General features: G+C 37.3%; 2 protein-coding genes across 2 annotated transcripts; both read left to right on the top strand.

The window, feature by feature from the left end:
* The first annotated feature begins 12,483 nt into the window (after positions 1–12,483).
* Positions 12,484–13,182, top strand: LOC149234845 (uncharacterized). The gene has a single exon (XM_089368393.1). The coding sequence runs from the start codon at positions 12,484–12,486 to the stop codon at positions 13,180–13,182; it is 699 nt and encodes a 232-aa protein (XP_089224519.1).
* Positions 13,183–13,901: 719 nt separating this feature from the next.
* LOC149234844 (uncharacterized) lies at positions 13,902–14,975 on the top strand. Its single transcript, XM_089368392.1, has one exon. The coding sequence runs from the start codon at positions 13,902–13,904 to the stop codon at positions 14,973–14,975; it is 1,074 nt and encodes a 357-aa protein (XP_089224518.1).
* Positions 14,976–19,900: the final 4,925 nt, after the last annotated feature.

Raw genomic sequence — 19,900 nt, 5'->3', positions numbered from 1 at the left:
ACAATTCGTGTCAAGTTTTATGCCTACTATTGTACCCATGTTTGCTCCCACTTTTGCATCGATGTTTGCATCCTATTTTGTGTCCAAGTTTGCATTGACTATTGTATTTTCTTTTGCATCCACTTTTGTGTCGGGTTTTGCATCTTTTTTTTCATCTACTTATGTTGCAACCACTTTTCATTCAATTTTATGTATATTTTTGCCCCAATTTTTGTGTTCTCTTTTGCATCCATTTTCCAACACTCATCACATTTTTTTCATTGATGATATTTCTTATGACATTGACAATTATGAATAACTAAAGACAATGTCAATAATCATGACGATGATGATAATGAAGATGATGACAATGACATGAATTGTGATTATGGTGATAAAGACGAGGTAGGTGACAATGAAAATGATGATGATGATGGTCGTGATTATGATGATGTCGATGCTAATGACCTTGGACAATCTTCCCAATTTTTAAATGTTGTCATTGTTATAATAATAATCATTATCTTAGGTGTCGTCATCCAAGTCATCATCATCTGATCATCATTGTCATCTAGGTCATCATCAACAACAATAATGGCATGAATGATGATGATGATGTCCATGATGACAATGAAAACAATGATGATAGAAATTACATTAATGATGATGATGTAGATGATGAAAATGATAATGACGATGATAATGGTGGTGATGCTCATCATCATCGATCATCTCTTAAAAATAGAGTTTTTATTTCTCTTGCATATATCATATGTGTCATAAAAAACCCTTTTCTAGCACTCATTACATATTTTGGGTTGATGATATTTCTTACGACACCTATAACTATGAAAAAATGATGAGAATGTCCATAATCATGATGATGATGAAGAAGATGATAATGATGGCATGAATGGTGATTATGATGATAATAAAAATGACAATGATTGAGGTGATGATGATGATAATGGAGATGATGACAATGATTATGATCATGCTAATGACCTTACAATCATATGGATTCATGAACTTACTAGTTTCAAGACCATCTTCTACATATGTATTACTATCAAACTTTTTTCATTTTCCATCTCTCTTGAGATATCTTATTGTAATGGTGGCACCAACAATAGAAATATATCTTGTTGTAATGGTGGTTCTAATGTTAGCACCAATTTTATTCTATTTTGTTAAATTTTGGTTAAAAAAATGATTTATGCAATTATTTTGACAATCTATGTAAAAAACTAAATAACATACAATTATTTTGACTACAACCCCATGGATTTTCATGAATTCACTAGTTTCAAGACCATATTCTACATACATATTATTATTAAACTTTTTGCATTTTCTATCCCTCTTGGGATATCTTGTTGTAATGATAGTATTAGCACTAGAAATATATCATGTTGTAATTGGGGTGATAGTATTAGCACTAAAAAAATTGTCAAATTTTGGTAAAAACTTTTGATAAAGATTTTTTTTTAGCAGTAATAAATTTTTTGTTAAATTTTGTTATTAACTAGTTCTAGGTCAAATCATATGTATTAACCATGTTCTTTGTGCTACATGTCAAATTCTTGGGACAAAATTTAGTTTTCAACTAAATTGCAAAGAGCATATAAATGGAAGAATAACAATGACAACTATTTGTATTGTCCAACTGTTTAGGATATCATGTGTGAAAATCTTCAACATTTACAGAAATAATGGATTAGAGGTGAGCTTGTAATTGTACAAAATGTTTGGATGATACATCAAAACAAATTTGGTTTCATCAATATGCTTAGGATCTACTTTAGATAAGAAACACTAGGTTTTGGAAGTATGCAAATAATTAATTTGGTCTACATTAATAACCAATGAAATTTTATTTCTTTTTCCTCATCAAATCAAGGAAGATATGGCAATAATCCTCATCAAAAAGCAACTTGTTGTTGAAGATTTATAATTGGTTGCCAAATTTCAACAACTGGCTATAGAAGTTTTTAGTTTCTATTAGGGTAACAATGTTATTATAGGTTTTAGTAGACATAGCTCATTCTTTGTTAGGCCCCTATACTACTAGTGTAACCCCTTATTGTTATTAGTACAACCCCCTTATTATATTGATGTACCCTGTAGTGCCCATATTGTTATTATTGTGCCCCATAGAAGCCCACTATTGGTATTATTATGCCCTTACATTATTATTGCTATGTCGGCTCTGATTATATTATGACCCCTTAGACTCCTATATATAGAAAGGAGGTATTTTCATTTGTATCATCCAATAATTGTTCATTTATGTAATGTAAAGGAGGTTGCCCCCTCGAAGAGGCTGAATTCTAAGGCGTTGATCTATCTTTTCTATCTTTTTGTTGAGATGGTTTCATAACATTTGGTATCATAGGGCTACTACAGATCACAATTTTAGAACTTAAAGATCCGAAAGTACAGAGTTACAGTCGTTTCAAGATCGAGCTCCTAAAATCAAGAAAAAGCAAGATGAGGAAGTTTGATGGCAAGGATTTGGTAAATTGGATACTTCAAATGGAGCAATATTTTGATCTACATGGTGTACCACTGTTACAAAAGCTATGTATTGCATCTTCATATTTAGAACCGGATCAATTTTTATGGTATGAAGGGCTTTGTTCTCGTAAACAACTTGTTATGTGGTCAATTTTCACGGAGGAAATGATAGCACATTATGAGGATACAAAAAGCAACACCTTATTTAGAGCAACACCCCAACAATTGGAAAGAGTAAAAGGGCTTTGTGACATAGTGGAAAGAAAAATTATTGAAACCAGGAAGCATACCCCTCACAACTATAAAGATGGAAGTGTTGTTTCTCCTAGCCTTCCACAACCTACAAGGGTTACACCACAACAATTGGAAGAAAAAAGAGAAAAAGGGCTTTTTTACAATTGTGATAGCAAATGCATTAAAGGTCATAAGTGTGCTGAGAATAAATTATTTTACATAGAATATGAAGAGGAGGAAGAAAAGGATCAAAAAACATCAAAAGAAGAGGATATACACCAGGACCCCACCCCAAAGAAAGAAGAAATGAATCAGACCATATCTTGTAAAGTATTGGCAAGAATTACCACTCCTCAAACTCTCAAGATAGAAGGACATATCAAGAAGAAAAAGGTGCAAGAAGTGAAAGATCACATCGAGAAAGAAGAAACGAATCCAACCATATCTTGTAATTCATTGGTCGAAATTACCACTCCTCGAACTATCAAGATAGAAGGACATATCAAGAAGAAAAATGTTCAAGAAGTGAAAGATCACATCCAACATCAAGAAATGAATCCAACAATATCTTGTAAAGGATTTGAAGAAATTACCACTCCTCAAACTCTAGAGATAGAAGGACATATCAAGAAGAAAAAGGTTCAAGCAGTGAAAGATCACATCGAGCATCAACAACAAGTTCTCCAACTTTTAAAGGATAACGCCACTTCGGTGCAAAATCAAACAAAACAACAGGTAGATCAACATCGTAGTGAAATTTTTTTTGATGTAGGTGATTGGGTATTTTTACTGCTACATCTCAAGCAAGCTATTTATGAGAAGGAAATGTTGGCAATACTACATGCACTTAAAAAATGGCGACCTTACCAAATGGGAAGACTCTTCAAGGTAAAAATGGATCATGATAGTCTTAAATACTTTTTAGAACAACTATTATCTTTAGAAGAACAGAAAAAATGTGTCACAAATATGTTGGGTTATGACTTTGACATCATCTATAGAAAATGGAAGCAAATTTTGTTGCAGATGGACTCTCAAGAAAGGATGAGGATGTGGAAGCATTGTTTTGTGCTATTTCTATTATCCAACCAGATTGGATAAACGAAGCAAGGGATGAATGGAAGAAGGATGAAGGAGTATGGCCACTTATTCAAAAGTTGCAAAAGATCTCAATTCAAACAATATTGGCAGAAATTGAAGAGGAAGGAAAAATCATATTGGAACCTGGAGCAGTCACAGAAACAAGAACCCGACAGCTACGAAATCAATCAATTTTAGAGTATCTCATCAAGTGGAAGAACTTACCCACTGAAGATTCCACATCGGAGGACACGAAGTTTATACCGAAGCATCAAGAACTACTCAAGCATTGAGGACAACACTTTTTGAAGGAGAGGGGCATGTTAGGCCCTTATACTACTAGTGTAACCCCTTATTGTTATTAGTACAACCCACTTATTATATTGATGTACCCATGTAGTGCCCATATTGTTATTATTGTGCCCCATAGAAGCCCACTATTGTTATTATTGTGCCCTGACATTATTATTGTTATGTCGGCTCTGATTATGTTATGACCCCTTAGACTCCTATATATAGAAAGGAGGTCTTTTCATTTGTATCATCCAAGAATTGTTCATTTATGTAATGTAAAGGAGGTTTCCCCCTCAAAGAGGCTAAATTACAAGGCGTTGATCTATCTTTTCTATCTTTTTCTTGAGCTGGTTTCATAACATTTGGTATTAGAGCATTGGATTCTAGGGTTTCGCTGCTCCAAATAGGTCATCGTGGAATTTTCGCTATAACTTTTTTTCTGTGATGTTTCAGAGGCTGAAAAAAAAAACCCATTTGAGAAGAAATCATGTTGAACCTCGGATCCAAATTTCAGAGCTTTTTGCGCTACATTTGCGGAGATATGATCTGAGGAAATTGGTTTTTTTGCAGACTCCTGAATTACATTCCAAACAGGTGACCTGGGGAAAATCATCATAACTTTCTCTCTGAGCATAGGATTCAAATTTCGTAAGAAGGTATAGAAAAATGACAGACTTTAGTTTCTTTTATATGTTTTTTTTATTTCCAAAGGTCGAAACAGTGACACGTGGAACTTCATACAAGTTTGCTCTTCTGGAAAGGTCTATAATCAGGTCATCTTGGGAGATTGTGCATAACTCTTTCTTGGAGAATCCAATTTGGATCAGACTGGTGGCATTGGAAAGAGGACACAGAGGGCTACTACAGGTTGCAATTTCAGAACTTAAAGATCCGAAAGTGCAGAGTTACATTCATTTCAAGATCGAGCTCCTAAAATCAAGAAAAAGCAAGATGAGAAAGTTTGATGGCAAGGATCCAGTAAATTGGATACTTCAAATGGAGAAATATTTTGATCTACATGGTGTACCACTGTTACAAAAGGTATGTATTGCATCTTCATATTTAGAATCGGATCAATTTTTATGGTATGAAGGGCTTTGTTCTTGTAAACAACTTGTTACGTGGTCAATTTTCACGGAGGAAATGATAGCACATTATGAGGATACAAAGAGCAACACCTTCTTTAGAGCAACACCACAACAATTGGAAAGAGTAAAAGGGCTTTGTGACATAGTGGAAAGCAAAATTATGGAAACCAGGAAGCATACCCCTCACAACTATAAAGATGGAAGTGTTGTTTCTCCTAGCCTTCCACGACCTACAAGGGTTACACCACAACAATTGGAAGAAAAAAGAGAAAAAGGGCTTTGTTACAATTGTGATAGCAAATGCATTAAATGTCATAAGTGTGCTGAGAAGAAATTATTTTACATAGAATATGAAGAGGAGGAAGAAAAGGATCAAGAAACATCAAAAGAAGAGGATATACGCCAGGACCCCTCCCCAAAGAAAGAAGAAATGAATCAGACCATATCTTGTAAAGTATTGGAAAGAATTACCACTCCTCAAACTCTCAAGATAGAAGGACATATCAAGAAGAAAAAGGTGCAAGAAGTGAAAGATCACATCGAGAAAGAAGAAATGAATCCAACCATATCTTGTAATTCATTGGTCGAAATTACCACTCCTCAAACTATCAAGATAGAAGGACATATCAAGAAGTGAAAGATCACATTGAGCATCAAGAAAAGAATCCGACTATATCTTGTAAAGGATTGGAAGAAACTACCACTCCTCAAACTCTAGAGATAGAAGGACATATCAAGAAGAAAAAGGTTCAAGCAGTGAAAGATCACATTGAGCATCAACAACAAGTACTCCAACTTTTAAAGGATAACGTCACTTCGGTGCAAAATCAAACGAAACAATAGGTAGATCAACATCATAGTGAAAAATGTTTTGATGTAGGTGATTGGGTATTTTTACTGCTACATCTCAAGCAAGCTATTTATGAGAAGGAAATGTTGGCAATACTACATGCACTTAAAAAATGGCGACCTTACCGAATGGGAAGACTCTTCAAGGTAAAAATGGATCATGATAGTCTTAAATACTTCTTAGAACAACTATTATCTTTAGAATAAAAGAAAAAATATGTCACAAATATGTTGGGTTATGACTTTGACATCATCTATAGAAAATGGAAGCAAAATTTTGTTGCAGATGCACTCTCAAGAAAGGATGAGGATGTGGAAGCATTGTTTTGTGCTATTTCTATTATCCAGCCAGATTGGATAAACGAAGCAAGGGATGAATGGAAGAAGGATGAAGAAGTATGGCCATTTATTCAAAAGTTGCAAAAGATCCCAATTCAAACAATATTGCCAAAAATTGAAGAGGAAGGAAAAATCATATTGGAACCTGGAGCAGTCACAGAAACAAGAACCCGACAGCTACGAAATCGATCAATTTCAGAGTATCTCATCAAGTGGAAGAACTTACCCACTAAAGATTCCACATGGGAGGAAAAGAATTTTATACAGAAGCATCAAGAACTACTCAAGCGTTGAGGACAACACTTTTTGAAGGAGAGGGGCATGTTAGGCCCCTATACTACTAGTGTAACCCCTTATTGTTATTAGTACAACCCACTTATTATATTGATGTACCCATGTAGTGCCCATATTGTTACTATTGTGCCCCATAGAAGCCCACTATTGTTATTATTGTGCCCTTACATTATTATTGTTATGTCGGCTCTGATTATGTTATGACCCCTTAGACTCCTATATATAGAAAGGATGTCTTTTCATTTGTATCATCCAAGAATTGTTCATTTATGTAATGTAAAGGAGGTTGCCCCCTCGAAGAGGCTGAATTCTAAGGCGTTGATCTATCTTTTCTATATTGTTGTTGAGCTGGTTTCATAACATTCTTGGTATTTGATTCACTTTGATGGTGGCCTCTATTGACCAATATATGAGATTGTGAATTTGTTGATATTTTTGAGATTACCAAGTAGAGATAGTTGTCTATAGAAATTTTGTGAGACTTGGAGTATTAGCAAATGATTTTTCACTGTCAAGCATGTTTAAGTTAAATTGGGTTGCAAAACTTAAGGAGAAAGAAAAATCAATTTTCAGTAGTTGTGAATTGCTATAGACATTAAATTATTCTCAACCATGTTCTTTGTGCCACAAATCTAATTCTCAAGGAAAAATTAAGATTGTTGATCAATTACAAAGAGCATATAGCTATAATAATATCAACCATGGAAACTATTTGTATTATCCATTAACTATTTAGTATATCATGTGTGAAAATATTTAACATTTTAGAAAATAATGGATATAAGAGGTGGGCTTGTAAATATAAAAAATGTTTGGATGATACATCAAAGATAGAGTTGCCTTCGTCAATGTGCTCAGGATCTACCTTGGATTAGAAACCCTACGTTTTGGAAGTGTGCAAAACATTAATTTGATCTACCGTTAAATATGGTCTATGTACATTAACCTAACCAAACTATGGAAGATGTGTTGATAATCCTCATTAGAAAATAACCTATGATAGTGGTGGTGATGGTGAAGATGACGACGATGGAAATGACAATGAGGATGGTGATTAAATGATGACGATGACGACAACAATAAAATGATAGGGACCCCATGCCATCACAAATTCCCTATATGGGGAAAATATTACCTGCATGTGGGAAAGTTATCATTGATTAAAAAAATGAATAAACTCATTAGAAAATTTGAATTCAACTTCTTTACCCATCCAAAGATCATCAACGATTTACATTTCTATTGTAGTGTAGTTTAATATATCTGTGTTAATTAATTCCTTAATTCAACTTCACAAGTTATATTTGTGTGCATGCATAACATCTAACAGTTTATACATACATAAATTATTTTATTTGTGTCTCAACTAGTAAATTCATATCACTTCTAACCATTTTCAACCAATATATGAAACTAACCATGGTAACTCTTATCCAGCTCATTCAGCTTGTTATTTCCAACCAACAAATCATATTAACCAACATACTTTTTAATAACATTAATTTCATCGAGTAATTAGTATATCTATAAGAATATCCAAAACTCCAATTTGAATGATGAGTTCTAAACATAGTAATTAAATGACAATTACAACCAAATAACAATGAACCATTTAAAAATAGGACATAAAAAATGTCGTTATGTAAATATGAATTACATGTCCTATAAAGCATCTAGAAGTTTTCATTTATGTTATCATCTGCATCTATGTCTTCCAATTCTTCCTTGTCAATGTTCATATTTTCTTGTAGGCAATTAATATTACTCTTCCTAAGACATTTTGTTAAAGTCATATTATGATATCCTCATCTTCACCTTCGTCATATTTTGTATCAATAAAATTTGTTTCTAGATCGACAACATCAATGTTATGAGATATATTAATTTGATCTTCATTTTGTATATCATCAATATTGTCTTCTTCTATAAGATCATTTGCATTTGGAAATTGTTGATTGTCATGGTGAATTGCCTCATCTAATTTATCATTTTGTGAAGATACGCCTCTAGCCCTGCTTCTCCATATTGCTAAAGGAATGTTTTCATCATCACCTAGTTCATAGTCTTCTCATTGAACATCATCATTGATGCTAATTTGTTCTATGTCCTTTAATTCCTGAACTATATTTGGTTCGTCATCATTACTTTTCTCTGTATTGATTGAGGCATCTTTAAATATATGCCTTAATATTGGATCATAATAAATCCAGGATCAAGTCAATCCATTATTAAATATGCATTACCTGAAGAAAATCCTTAGCATGTGTGAAAACGAAAGTCTTCATCCTCACTAAATTTGCTATCGCTACACATCTATGACACTTAGTTGATTCTTTAGTTTCCACTTTTCAATAAGGTTAGCATTATCTGCTAGAGATAACTATCATTCACCGAATCCACTTTATATCAGTACAATACATGCTACACCAAGTTGTGTAGTCACATGTATGTGTAGTCATACATTTGTATATCTCAATTTTTCTCAAATGATCTTTTTATAATATTTATTCTATTAGTAGTAGGAGTTTATGTATTTAGTTATTTAATTTTTCAAGATAGGTGTAGTCATACATTTTATATATCTCATTTTTTTTTAAATGATTTTTATATAATATTTATTCTATTAGAAATAGGAGTTTCTATATTTAATTATTTAGTTTTTCAATATAATCTTCTGAAATCTATAGTTCCTTCAGTATATCTTTGCACATTTAGGAGAAATTACTAGTTTTATAATCAATGCAATTTAGCCACCAAATAATTGTTATAAACCTTTATAATATGGATTAATAAAAAATTAATTAAAAACCCTAACTGTGACCCATAGGAAAAAAAATGCAAAAGAAGAGAGAAAGTGCATAAGAGAACTCCATCTTACAGGACTTCCTTGTAGGTTGTACCAACACTTCCTTTCCCCAAAACCTCTGCAGAGGCACAAAGAAGATCTTATAGGTCAAAAGTATATTTTCTTCCCTCTAATAATATGAGCTTGTTGCACTCTGTCTCTTATGCAGTCACCATGTATTCCTTCTTAGAAGACCTATCCTTCTCTATTATGGTTCGCTCGTCTTTCTGTGGATTTTCTGTCACACTCTCATCCCTATGTTTTGTAACGCAACAAAAAATCAAGCATGCCAACAAAAAGAAGAACATATTAACGATGACCATGATGATAGCCACGACCATGTTGGTGCTCAACTTCAATTTCTTGGACCCCCTAAATTGCAGCGGAGGAATAGTGAGAGGAAGACAATAAAGGGAAAAATGATTTGCATAGTGTTATTGGAACCCCACATATTTGAGAATTTCCTTGGAAAGAAATTTTGGGAAACCTCTGCAGCAACCTAGCAATCAAACCATTGAGTTGATTGTTTGCTACACAAAAGAAAGTCAAGTTCACCAAGTTGAGATTGGGTATCCATCCACTCATTGAATTTTTCTACAGGAAGAGACCAGCGAGATGCATGAGGTTATTCAAGCAAAAAGGAATATACTCATTCAAATGATTGAAGGAAAGATCTAATAGATTCAAGTGCCTCCATTGATACATAAATGGAGGAATTGGCCCAGAAAACAAGTTATATTATAGATAGATGCTTCTCATAGTGCTTCCTATTAAATAAAAGTGGAGGTGAAATTGAAAATCCAAATGATTCTTCTTCTACCTCCATAATAACCACTACCTCACAAAGTAAGGCAATTCATTGAGACAATAGCTATAGGACACGCTTTGAGATTTGTAACATGGGAAATGGGAAATGTTAGGATCAAACATTGCCTCTATGAATGGAAAGGACACACCAATACCTAGTCCTATATTTATAATTACTATTACAGAGAAAAATAATATATATAAGCTTTAAATCGTCTAGGCTATAAAGGAATGGACCTTGGGGATCCTCTTCCTTACTCCTCCTCTCTCTCCATTAAAGGATTTATGTATCAAAAATTTTGGCTCATACCTACTTTATGGCTCCAACATATTATCATCAAAAACTTATTCCCACACATACACGCATATATGTTTCTGAGCCATATTCACTGTAAACCCTGTAATTGAGGGCATCTTATATCTCATGTGTTCACATAATGGGGTTGTCTTTAACCTTACCGCCTTCACTCCTCCTGAATATGTACAATTGCCTTTAACCTTAATACCCACTCTCCTGCTAATCTCGTGACTACACAAAGGTCATGAACATATTAATGGCGACAAATACTTCACCTCTAATAACTCACAGTTGCATTTTAATTTAGAGCAAGATAATGGGTTGACATTTTTGGGAGCAATAAGGGAGACTAAATTGGCGTTTTTAAGAAATTTAATTAAAAAAAATTGTCTTTCCTTCATGAAATTGCACATATATTTTTATAATTCGATATTATGGATGTGGACTTATAATGTAAAATCCTAGTTATTTGGAAATTGTTGTTATTATTTTTAGTATTGAAAGGGAATTGAAAAAATTCTATGTTCTTATATTTAAGAAAAAGGAAAATTTTGTGTGATGTAAAAAATTGTTGTCATTTTTAAGTTGAATTTTTTTTTTTTAATCTTATAATATTTTTTTCTAAAAAATTTAATAGAAATACAAAAAAATCTAAAAACCTTTCCTAATTTTAATATTTAGATATTTTAATAATACAATTTTATTCTTCTACATATTAAAAAGTTAAAATAAAATAATATATGTTTTAAATAATACTATAAATATTTTGACATTATTATATAGATAATAATTAAATGGAAGCCAAAACCGAGCCTTGCTAACATCCAGAAGGAAATTCACGCAGTGTATATACATCTATACCATCAGAAGGGGAGATGAAGGAAATTCGGCTGCGGAAACCCTAGCTCTGCATGAACGACCATGGAACCCTACTGACGGGGTTTGCAGGCCGGCCCACGGCTCTGTAAACCCCCACCGGTACCTCTGTACTATTCACCTGTTTTGCTATTGGCTTATGCGCCCGATCTCGGGTCCCCCGTGCCCCGTGACCCACCCCCTCCTTTTTACCCCGGTTTCCCTCCGCACTCACGCTCATTTACCTTGAGTTTTTTACTCCTTTACAGATTACTGCTCTCCCTGTTTTGGATCGGTCTCCCCCCATAGCTTGGCCGACAGCACGAAGGCGTCGTTTTCACTGCCGCTGGAGAACGTGACCCGCAGCAAGTTTTTCATCGGTCCCAGCCCAAAACGGTTACTCCGCTGTCGGTGCCGACGCCCTGCGGTTACCTGGTTTCGAGGCATTCTCTCTCAGGCGGTTACCTGTTTTCCGAGGAGGGCACTGCAGCTGTCACCATGGATTCGGAGGAAGTTGATTATTCGGAGTCCCCGCTGGCGGAAAGCTCCATCTGGCACTCCACGTTTGCTTCTTCTGGGGGTTTACAAAGCGGGAACTTATCTGCTAGTCTGGAGCATCTGTCGCCCACTATCGACCCGTCGCTCCCCTCCTCCCTTTACCCTGGAGAACCCTCCTCCTGGAACTCTTTCGCGGTCCCCTCTCCTGCTTCTCTGGGTTTTCTGGCGGAATGTCTACAATCTTCCCCGGTTAATGCTTCCCCTCAAGCGCCGATCATACCCTCCCAACCCCCTCCCCCGACTACCTCTCTGGAGCTCCCCTCCCTCTCGTCAGCAAACCCTCCCATCTCTATCACAAACCCTCCCTCGGGTCCCTCTGCCCCCTCTGGTAGTTACCACGCGGTCCCTCCCCTCCCTGAACCCTTCCCCTCTCTTGGGACTAACCCCTTACCCCCCCCCCCGTTCCTCCCCCTGTGGGTTCCCAGGATACTGCAAATCCGGGCCGTATGTCCTCCCGCCCTGCTAAGAAGCAGCGTTGTTTCAAATCCACTGCGGAGGACGTTTTTCTTCGGCTGGAAGAAGATATTCAGTGGGGAGACGCCATGGATCTGGCGGACTGCGTCCTTATGGGTCGGATTAGAGGCAGACATGCAACGACTGCAAAAATCAAACAATGGGCGACCGAGATTTGGGGGCCATATCTTGTGGAGATACCATCGGTCCAGACTTTTGTGCGAGGATGGTTTGCGCTCAGATTTGCAAGGGCGGACCACACGAGTTGGGTTCTTTCCTCGTTCTGGCATTTTGAGAAAGCCCCGGTCCTCCTCAAACGGTGGACGCCCCTTTTCGACCCGGAGACGAAGCTTTTAGGCATTGGACCAGTTTGGGTTCGGCTTCCGGGCCTGCCTTTGCAGTACTGGTCGGAAGATATCTTCAAAAGAATTGGGAATGCCCTTGGCACTTTCATGGAAACAGATAAATCCTATATCTCAACAGGTTCTTTGGCTTTCGCAAGGATACTTGTACACATGGATACCAGGGGAGGCATGCCGGAACATATCACTATTCAATGGAAAGCCACTTCTAGGAAGCAGAAGCTGGACTACGAGGGCATACCCTACAGATGCAGAAGATGTCACCAGGTGGGACATCTATTCAGGGATTTCCCCCTCCTTCAGAAGCCTCAGCAAGCAGCTACAGGCTAGGATTTACCCTCGGGGTGCCAGACCCTCCGGTTGCCGTAGCACCAAGAGCGGATAACATCATCAACTCGGATACGGTGGAAGCACCCACAGCTCCTCACCGCAGAAAGCAAACTTCGAAAGCGCCCCGGCCTCCATCCCCACCTCTGACGCGCTCAAAGGCGGCAAAAGGAGCGGTCTTCTCCTCGGGTATGTCCATTTCTTCGATTGCCTCTCTTTCTCAATTTGCTTCGTTGAGTTTATCTTCTGCTGGCATCCCCCCCTATCAAGCTCCCTCCTCCCTCTTCCCCATCGACCCAGGACCTGATTAAGGTGACCTGTTCATCCCTTCCCCCGATCGGCTCACGATATGTAACTTGCCCCATTCCCGGTCATACAGGCCACCCATCCTTATCCTCCTCCCCCTCTTTCCCCCTCCCTTCTTTTCCCTCACCATCCCCCTCTGTTAACTCGACCCCGAGATATCCTACCCGATCGTCCACAAAACTGAAAATCTCGGATTCCATTGGGATGCCGGTGGATCCCCATATCCTCTCCCCCAAGCAGGGACGAGGACGACCCTCCTTAAGATCGATAGTGCAGAAACAAGCGGAGGAAGACATCCTCCTTGGCAAGCAAAAAACTCTTCCCTGGGCCCTTAGAGCGCAAGATACCCTCCCCCATCCCCCTCCATGATCATTTTGTCCTTCAACTGCAGAGGGTTGGCCAGCCCGGATAAAAAAATGGCCCTGAAGCAACTTTTACTCTCAAAACCTGTGGACATTATCTTCTTACAAGAAACTTTATGCAAAGCAGACTCAGCATCCTCCATTCTGGGTACATGGCTGCCTGGGTGGACCTTCACGGCCATTGATGTTTCAGGCCGCTCTGGAGGCATTGCCATAGGCTTCAAGAGCAATTCTATTATGTTAAAAAACATCTGGGGTGGAGGGGGTTTTCTGGGGGCAGATATTTTCTCGAGAGATTTGGAGGAAAATCTCAAAATAATAAATGTCTATGGCCCCTGCGCAAACAGAGAGCTATTCTGGCAAAAGCTCCTTGGTTCCCCAATCCTTCAAGATGAGAATATCATTCTGGGTGGAGACTTAAATTTCTCAATAGGATTCTCAGAATCCTGGGGACATCTTGCCCAAATTGATCCTCTCTCTGATTATTTTGGGCAGCTGCTTGAAGACCACCATTGGATTGATCTCCCTACTGCAAAGCTCCAATACACTTGGAGGAATAACAGATCAGGGGATCAAAGCCTAGCGAGAAGGCTGGATCGTTTCATCATGAAGGAAGGACTCTGTTCCCAATATCCTCGAGCTCGTCAATGGGTGGGAAGTGGTGGGATCTCGGACCATAGGCCCATTTTCCTGGAAATAGAAGCAAGACAACGGGCCCAAAATGCTCCTTACAAATTCAATGCTACTTGGCTTCGGGATCCAACTTACTTAAAACTGATATTGGATTACTGGAATACTCATCCAATTACTGAGAATATGGACCCAGCCATTGGTCTGATTAGAAACCTCTCAGAAATCAAAGGAAAATCAAGAGAATGGGCGAAAACAAAGAGAAAACAGGATGATCAGACTCTATCCCTGGCGGAACAAGCAATTGAGGCCCTTGAAGCAAGTTCAGATGGAACTTATTTATCTCCTGATCAGAAGTCCTTGTACGAAGATCTAATCAAAAGGAGAACCCAGATTCTCAGAGATAGGGAGGACTCATGGCGACTAAGGAGCAGAGCCATATGGCTCAAGGAGGGGGATGAAAACTCAAAATTCTTCCATCGGTTTGCAAATGGGTGAAAAGCGATCAACACTATTTGGGAACTGCAAGCTGAACAAGGACATCAGGTTAGCAGCCTTGGGGAACTGGAATATCTTGCCTCATCACACTTTAAGAATATATACAAAGCTCCAGGTCAAGCAAATCTCCTAGAAATAATGAGGGTTGCAGAACTGTTCCCAAGATTCGTGGATGAGGATGAGGCTGAGGAGCTGACTAAAGACATCTCTTTGGAGGAGCTGGAAGCCACTATTAAAGGTTTCCAAAAGGACAAAAGCCCGGGTCCCGATGGCTGGACTATCGAGTTCTTTTCAGCTTTTTTTGAGCTTATTGGAAATGACATTCTCAAAGCCATTAACCACTGCTGTCGAAATGGCTCTATCCCCTCTAGCATCAAAGCCACTTTCATAGCTCTCATCCCTAAATCTGATAAGCCAGAGTCATTTAATGATTTCAGGCCGATCTCACTCTGCAACTGTCTCTATAAGATCTTGGCCAAAATCCTTGCGAACAGGCTCAAGCCCATCCTTTCGGCCAACATATCCTCTGAACAATTCGCTTTCCTCCATAAGCGCCAGATCCATGAAGCTATTGGCACTGCTCAAGAACTCCTCCACTCTATGAAATGCAAAAATCTAAAAGGTATGATCCTAAAGGTGGACCTTTCAAAAGCCTTTGATAGGGTAAACCTTCTATACATCAGAATGCTCCTCACCCATTTAGGTTTCCCTTTCCTCTTCATCAAGAGAATTATGTGCTGCATCTCTGATGTATCTTTCAGTGTCCTCCTTAATGGGTCCCCTACCCCTTTCTTCACAGCTGAAAGAGGGCTCCGACAAGGCTGCCCCTTATCACCCCTCCTATTTTTACTCATCATGGAAGGACTAAGCAGATTGATTGCAGCAGAACACAGAAGAGGACGAATAAAAGGAATCAAAATCACAGACAACTGCTTCCTCACACACCTACTGTTCGTGGATGATGTGCTGATCTTCTTAAATGGCGGCATGGCCGATGCATCGGCCTTACATCAGGTTTTTGATCTCTTTCAGAAAGCAACGGGGATGGTAATAAATGTGCAAAAATCTACCCTTACAGCAATCAATTGTTCTCCACAAGAAGTCATCTACACCAGGAATCGTTTCCCTTTTCAAATCCACCCCATGGAGGAAGGACTGAAGTACCTGGGATTCAGAATAAAACATGGAGGTTACAGAATAGCAGATTGGACTTGGTTAATCTCTAAGGTAGAGAAAAGAATCAATGTCTGGTATAACAGATACCTCACAAGGGCAGGCAGACTCACTCTAATCAAAGCTGTGCTGGAAGCAACGCCGGTGTACTGGATGTCCCTGGCGTGGATACCAAGGGGAATCTTATCTAGGCTTCAAAAAATTTGCTGCAGATTCTTATGGAAGGGATCAAATCATGGAAATCTCTTTGCCTGGGTTAAATGGGACTCTATTGCTAGACCAAAAAAATGGGGAGGATGGGGAATTAAGAGATTAGATTTATTTGCAAATGCACTCGTAGCAAAAATGGGTTGGCAACTCCTCACATCTAATAGTCTCTGGCAGAAGGTAGTCATGGAAAAATATATTACGCCGGAAAGTATCTTCAGCTGGATCTGAAGGGAACACAGGGGAAGGGGTCATCACTCGATCATCTGGAAAGCAGTCCTAAATTCTCTTCCTCTAATCCGGGAGGGACTGACATGGAGAATCAAACAGGGGAACTCTGTCCGCATCGGTGTCGATCCCTGGATCGGTTGTGGAAACATGCAAAGTCTATCAGAGCAGCTTCTAACACACCTAAGGGATCAAGGAGCCACGCATATTGCCCACATTGCAGACCAAGAAAATTCTGGCTTCCTCCATCAAGCCTGGAGGACTTCCCATGATCTCCACATTCCGGAACAATGGCGACAAGAATGGGATTCTTACACTGAGGCGCTCTCACAAGCTCACATCAGAATATCGGAGGGAGATGATGAGATAGTCTGGGCCCGAGCTAAATCTGGGTCATACTCCCCAAAAGAGGGGTACTTACAACTTATGCAACCTCACCAGCCAGACATCTCTCAGCCATGGTGGAAAACAATCTGGCACCTTAAAGCTGCCCCAAGAACTCGGCTCCTCATGTGGGCCATTCTCTCCAACAAGATTCCTACTGGGGCAAACCTGAAAAAAAGGTCTTTTTATGGCCCCTTCTGGTGCCATCTCTGCAGATGCAATGAGGAAGATACGGCACATCTATTTCTTACCTGTCCGGCTATACAAGAATTGTGGTCACTCCTCTCCTCTCGTTCCCCCTCCCTTCACCAGTGGCATGGACAAACTATCGTAGAGGCATGGGAAAACTGGCTGGCATAGCACTCTGGCAAAGACAAGAACATTCCTCTCCTTATGTGTTGGTCCATCTGGATCTCAAGGAATAGAGCTATTTTCGACCAAAAAATCCCTCACTGGCCGATCACCATAGCCCACATTTTTGCAGATCTTGCTCTCATTCCTGATGATCCTCCCTCGGCCCCCCCACGATCCATTACCCCTGAACACATTGACAAATCCTTCCCCTGGGCATATTTCGATGGCTCAGCCCAAGAAGTGGGCTGTGGGGGGGGGGCATCCTTTTCTTGCGAGAGAACCATTCTTTCTCGCTCCAAATCCCCCTGGGCAGAGTTACAAATAATTTTGCGGAACTTTCCACTGCAAAACACCTCATATCCTTCGCTCTAGAGAAAGGCTACACAAAATTACAACTATTTGGTGACTCCATGATTGTCTGCAATTGGCTCACTAGAAAATCAACATGCACTGCTTTCTCTTTGAGACACATCCTGGATGAGGCACTCAGACTAACAGATGCTTTTGAAATATTTGACTGTCGACACATATACAGGGAGCGCAACTCTCGGGCGGACTACCTATCCAAACAAGCAGCGTAGAGGCAAGAAGAGGATTGGTTAATACAAGAAGATCTGGATGGTACCTACTTTCAGTACTATCATAGACCCTTTGTTGACCATCAGGCACAAAGGGATGCCCACATCTGAAAGGGGTCCCAATATGCATAATTTCACTGTTTTTTTACATGCTTTTACTTATTTCTGTTTATAAGACTGTTATGGACTATGGTGGTATTATTTTGAAAAATTTTGGGTAGCAAATCTTCTACGCTGTTTCAGCTTTTTTGGACTTATACCTCTCCAAACTCCCTGCGTGGAAAAACAGTTTGATGAGAGGAGTGAACACAATTTAGCTTATCTGGTTTCTAGTGGCTGGGAACAATGATCAGTCTATTTTGTTTTATTACTGAGAGGCAATCAGCCTCGGTATGCATATGCACAGCATCTACAGAATGTAATTTCTTATGATTAATAGAAATTACGACTTTTTCTACGGGAAAAAAAATAGATAATAATTAAATGAATAAATGAGAATGATATAATATATATTTTTAAAAATGTTATAAATATCTTTACATTATTATATAGATAATAATTAAATAAATAAATGAGAATGAAAAAACAGTTATATACAATAGCCATTAATAATATATTCAACACAAAGTCATATAGATAGAGAATGCTAATTAATGTAATTAATACAAAGTTATATAGATAGTGAAGATAATTTTACTAAGAAAAAATTATATAAATTTTTTTATTAATATTAAACATAAAATTATACAGACTGTTTTATTATAAATAAATTATATAGATAATTTCACTACAAAACTTTGGTGAGAGATAAAAAAACTCAAATTATATAAAAAGATAAAAAACAAATAATAATTTTAAATGCATTTTATTTTATTAAAGAAACATGGCTTGTGTAATTTTATTTAAATATTGTTAATTGCGAAAATGTTTAAAATGTGTAATTTTATTTAAATATTGTTAATTGCGAAAATGTTTAAAATGAGAAAAAGAGAAATGAAAATAGTAATACTTAAATATTAAATGTATGGCTAAACAATATTTTTTTATTAATATATTTGTATATTGGTATAAAAAATAAAATTATGTTATTAATATATTAATATTTAAGTTATTAAATTTATGAATAAATTTTCAAAAAATATATATTTAATTATATTTAATATATATATATATATATATATATATATATATATATATATATATTTAATTAATTACATATTTTTATAGAATTAAATGATTATATATATATATATATATATATATATATCGTTTATTATGTTATTTGTAATAATTAAACATTAGTGAGATGGATTATATATTTCTTAACTATTACAATATGTCCAGTTGATTTCTTTTATATATATGAATGACATATATATCTTTTCTATTAAAATTGTAACATGTTTTTCACTTTCCATGCCATATATATATTCTAACATTAAATATGGTCTATGTACATTAACCTAAGCAATGATTTTTTTTTTCTCAACATATATATATAAGAAACTAGGGAAGATGTGTTGATAATCCTCATTAGAAAATAACCTATGATAGTGGTGGTGATGGTGAAGATGATGACGATGAAAATGACAATGAGGATGGTGATTAAATGATGACGATGACGACAACAATAAAATGATAGGGACCCCATGCCATCACAAATTCCCTATATGGGGAAAATATTACCTACATGTGGGAAAGTTATCATTGATTAAAAAAATGAATAAACTCATTAGACAATTTGAATTCAACTTCATTACCCATCCAAAGATCATCAACGATTTACATTTCTATTGTAGTGTAGTTTAATATATCTGTGTTAATTAATTCCTTAATTCAACTTCACAAGTTATATTTGTGTGTATGCATAATATCTAACAGTTTATACATACATAAATTATTTTATTTGTGTCTCAACTAGTAAATTCATATCACTTCTAACCATTTTCAACCAATATATGAAACTAACCATGGTAACTCTTATCCAGCTCATTCAGCTTG

This window comes from Pinus tabuliformis, chromosome 8 (genome assembly GCF_031772625.1).
Source record: "Pinus tabuliformis cultivar Carrire ecotype Pingquan chromosome 8, CPIR1, whole genome shotgun sequence".
In the NCBI taxonomy this organism is placed as follows: Eukaryota; Viridiplantae; Streptophyta; class Pinopsida; order Pinales; family Pinaceae; genus Pinus; species Pinus tabuliformis.
The sequence above is the reverse complement of the archived record's forward strand: the minus strand, read 5'-3'. Positions and strand labels throughout refer to the sequence as shown.

Excerpts from the sequence above, each read along its gene's own strand:
- LOC149234845 (XM_089368393.1), top strand. The coding sequence starts at position 12,484 with ATGTCCTCCCGCCCTGCTAAGAAGCAGCGTTGTTTCAAATCCACTGCG.
- LOC149234844 (XM_089368392.1), top strand. The coding sequence starts at position 13,902 with ATGGCCCTGAAGCAACTTTTACTCTCAAAACCTGTGGACATTATCTTC.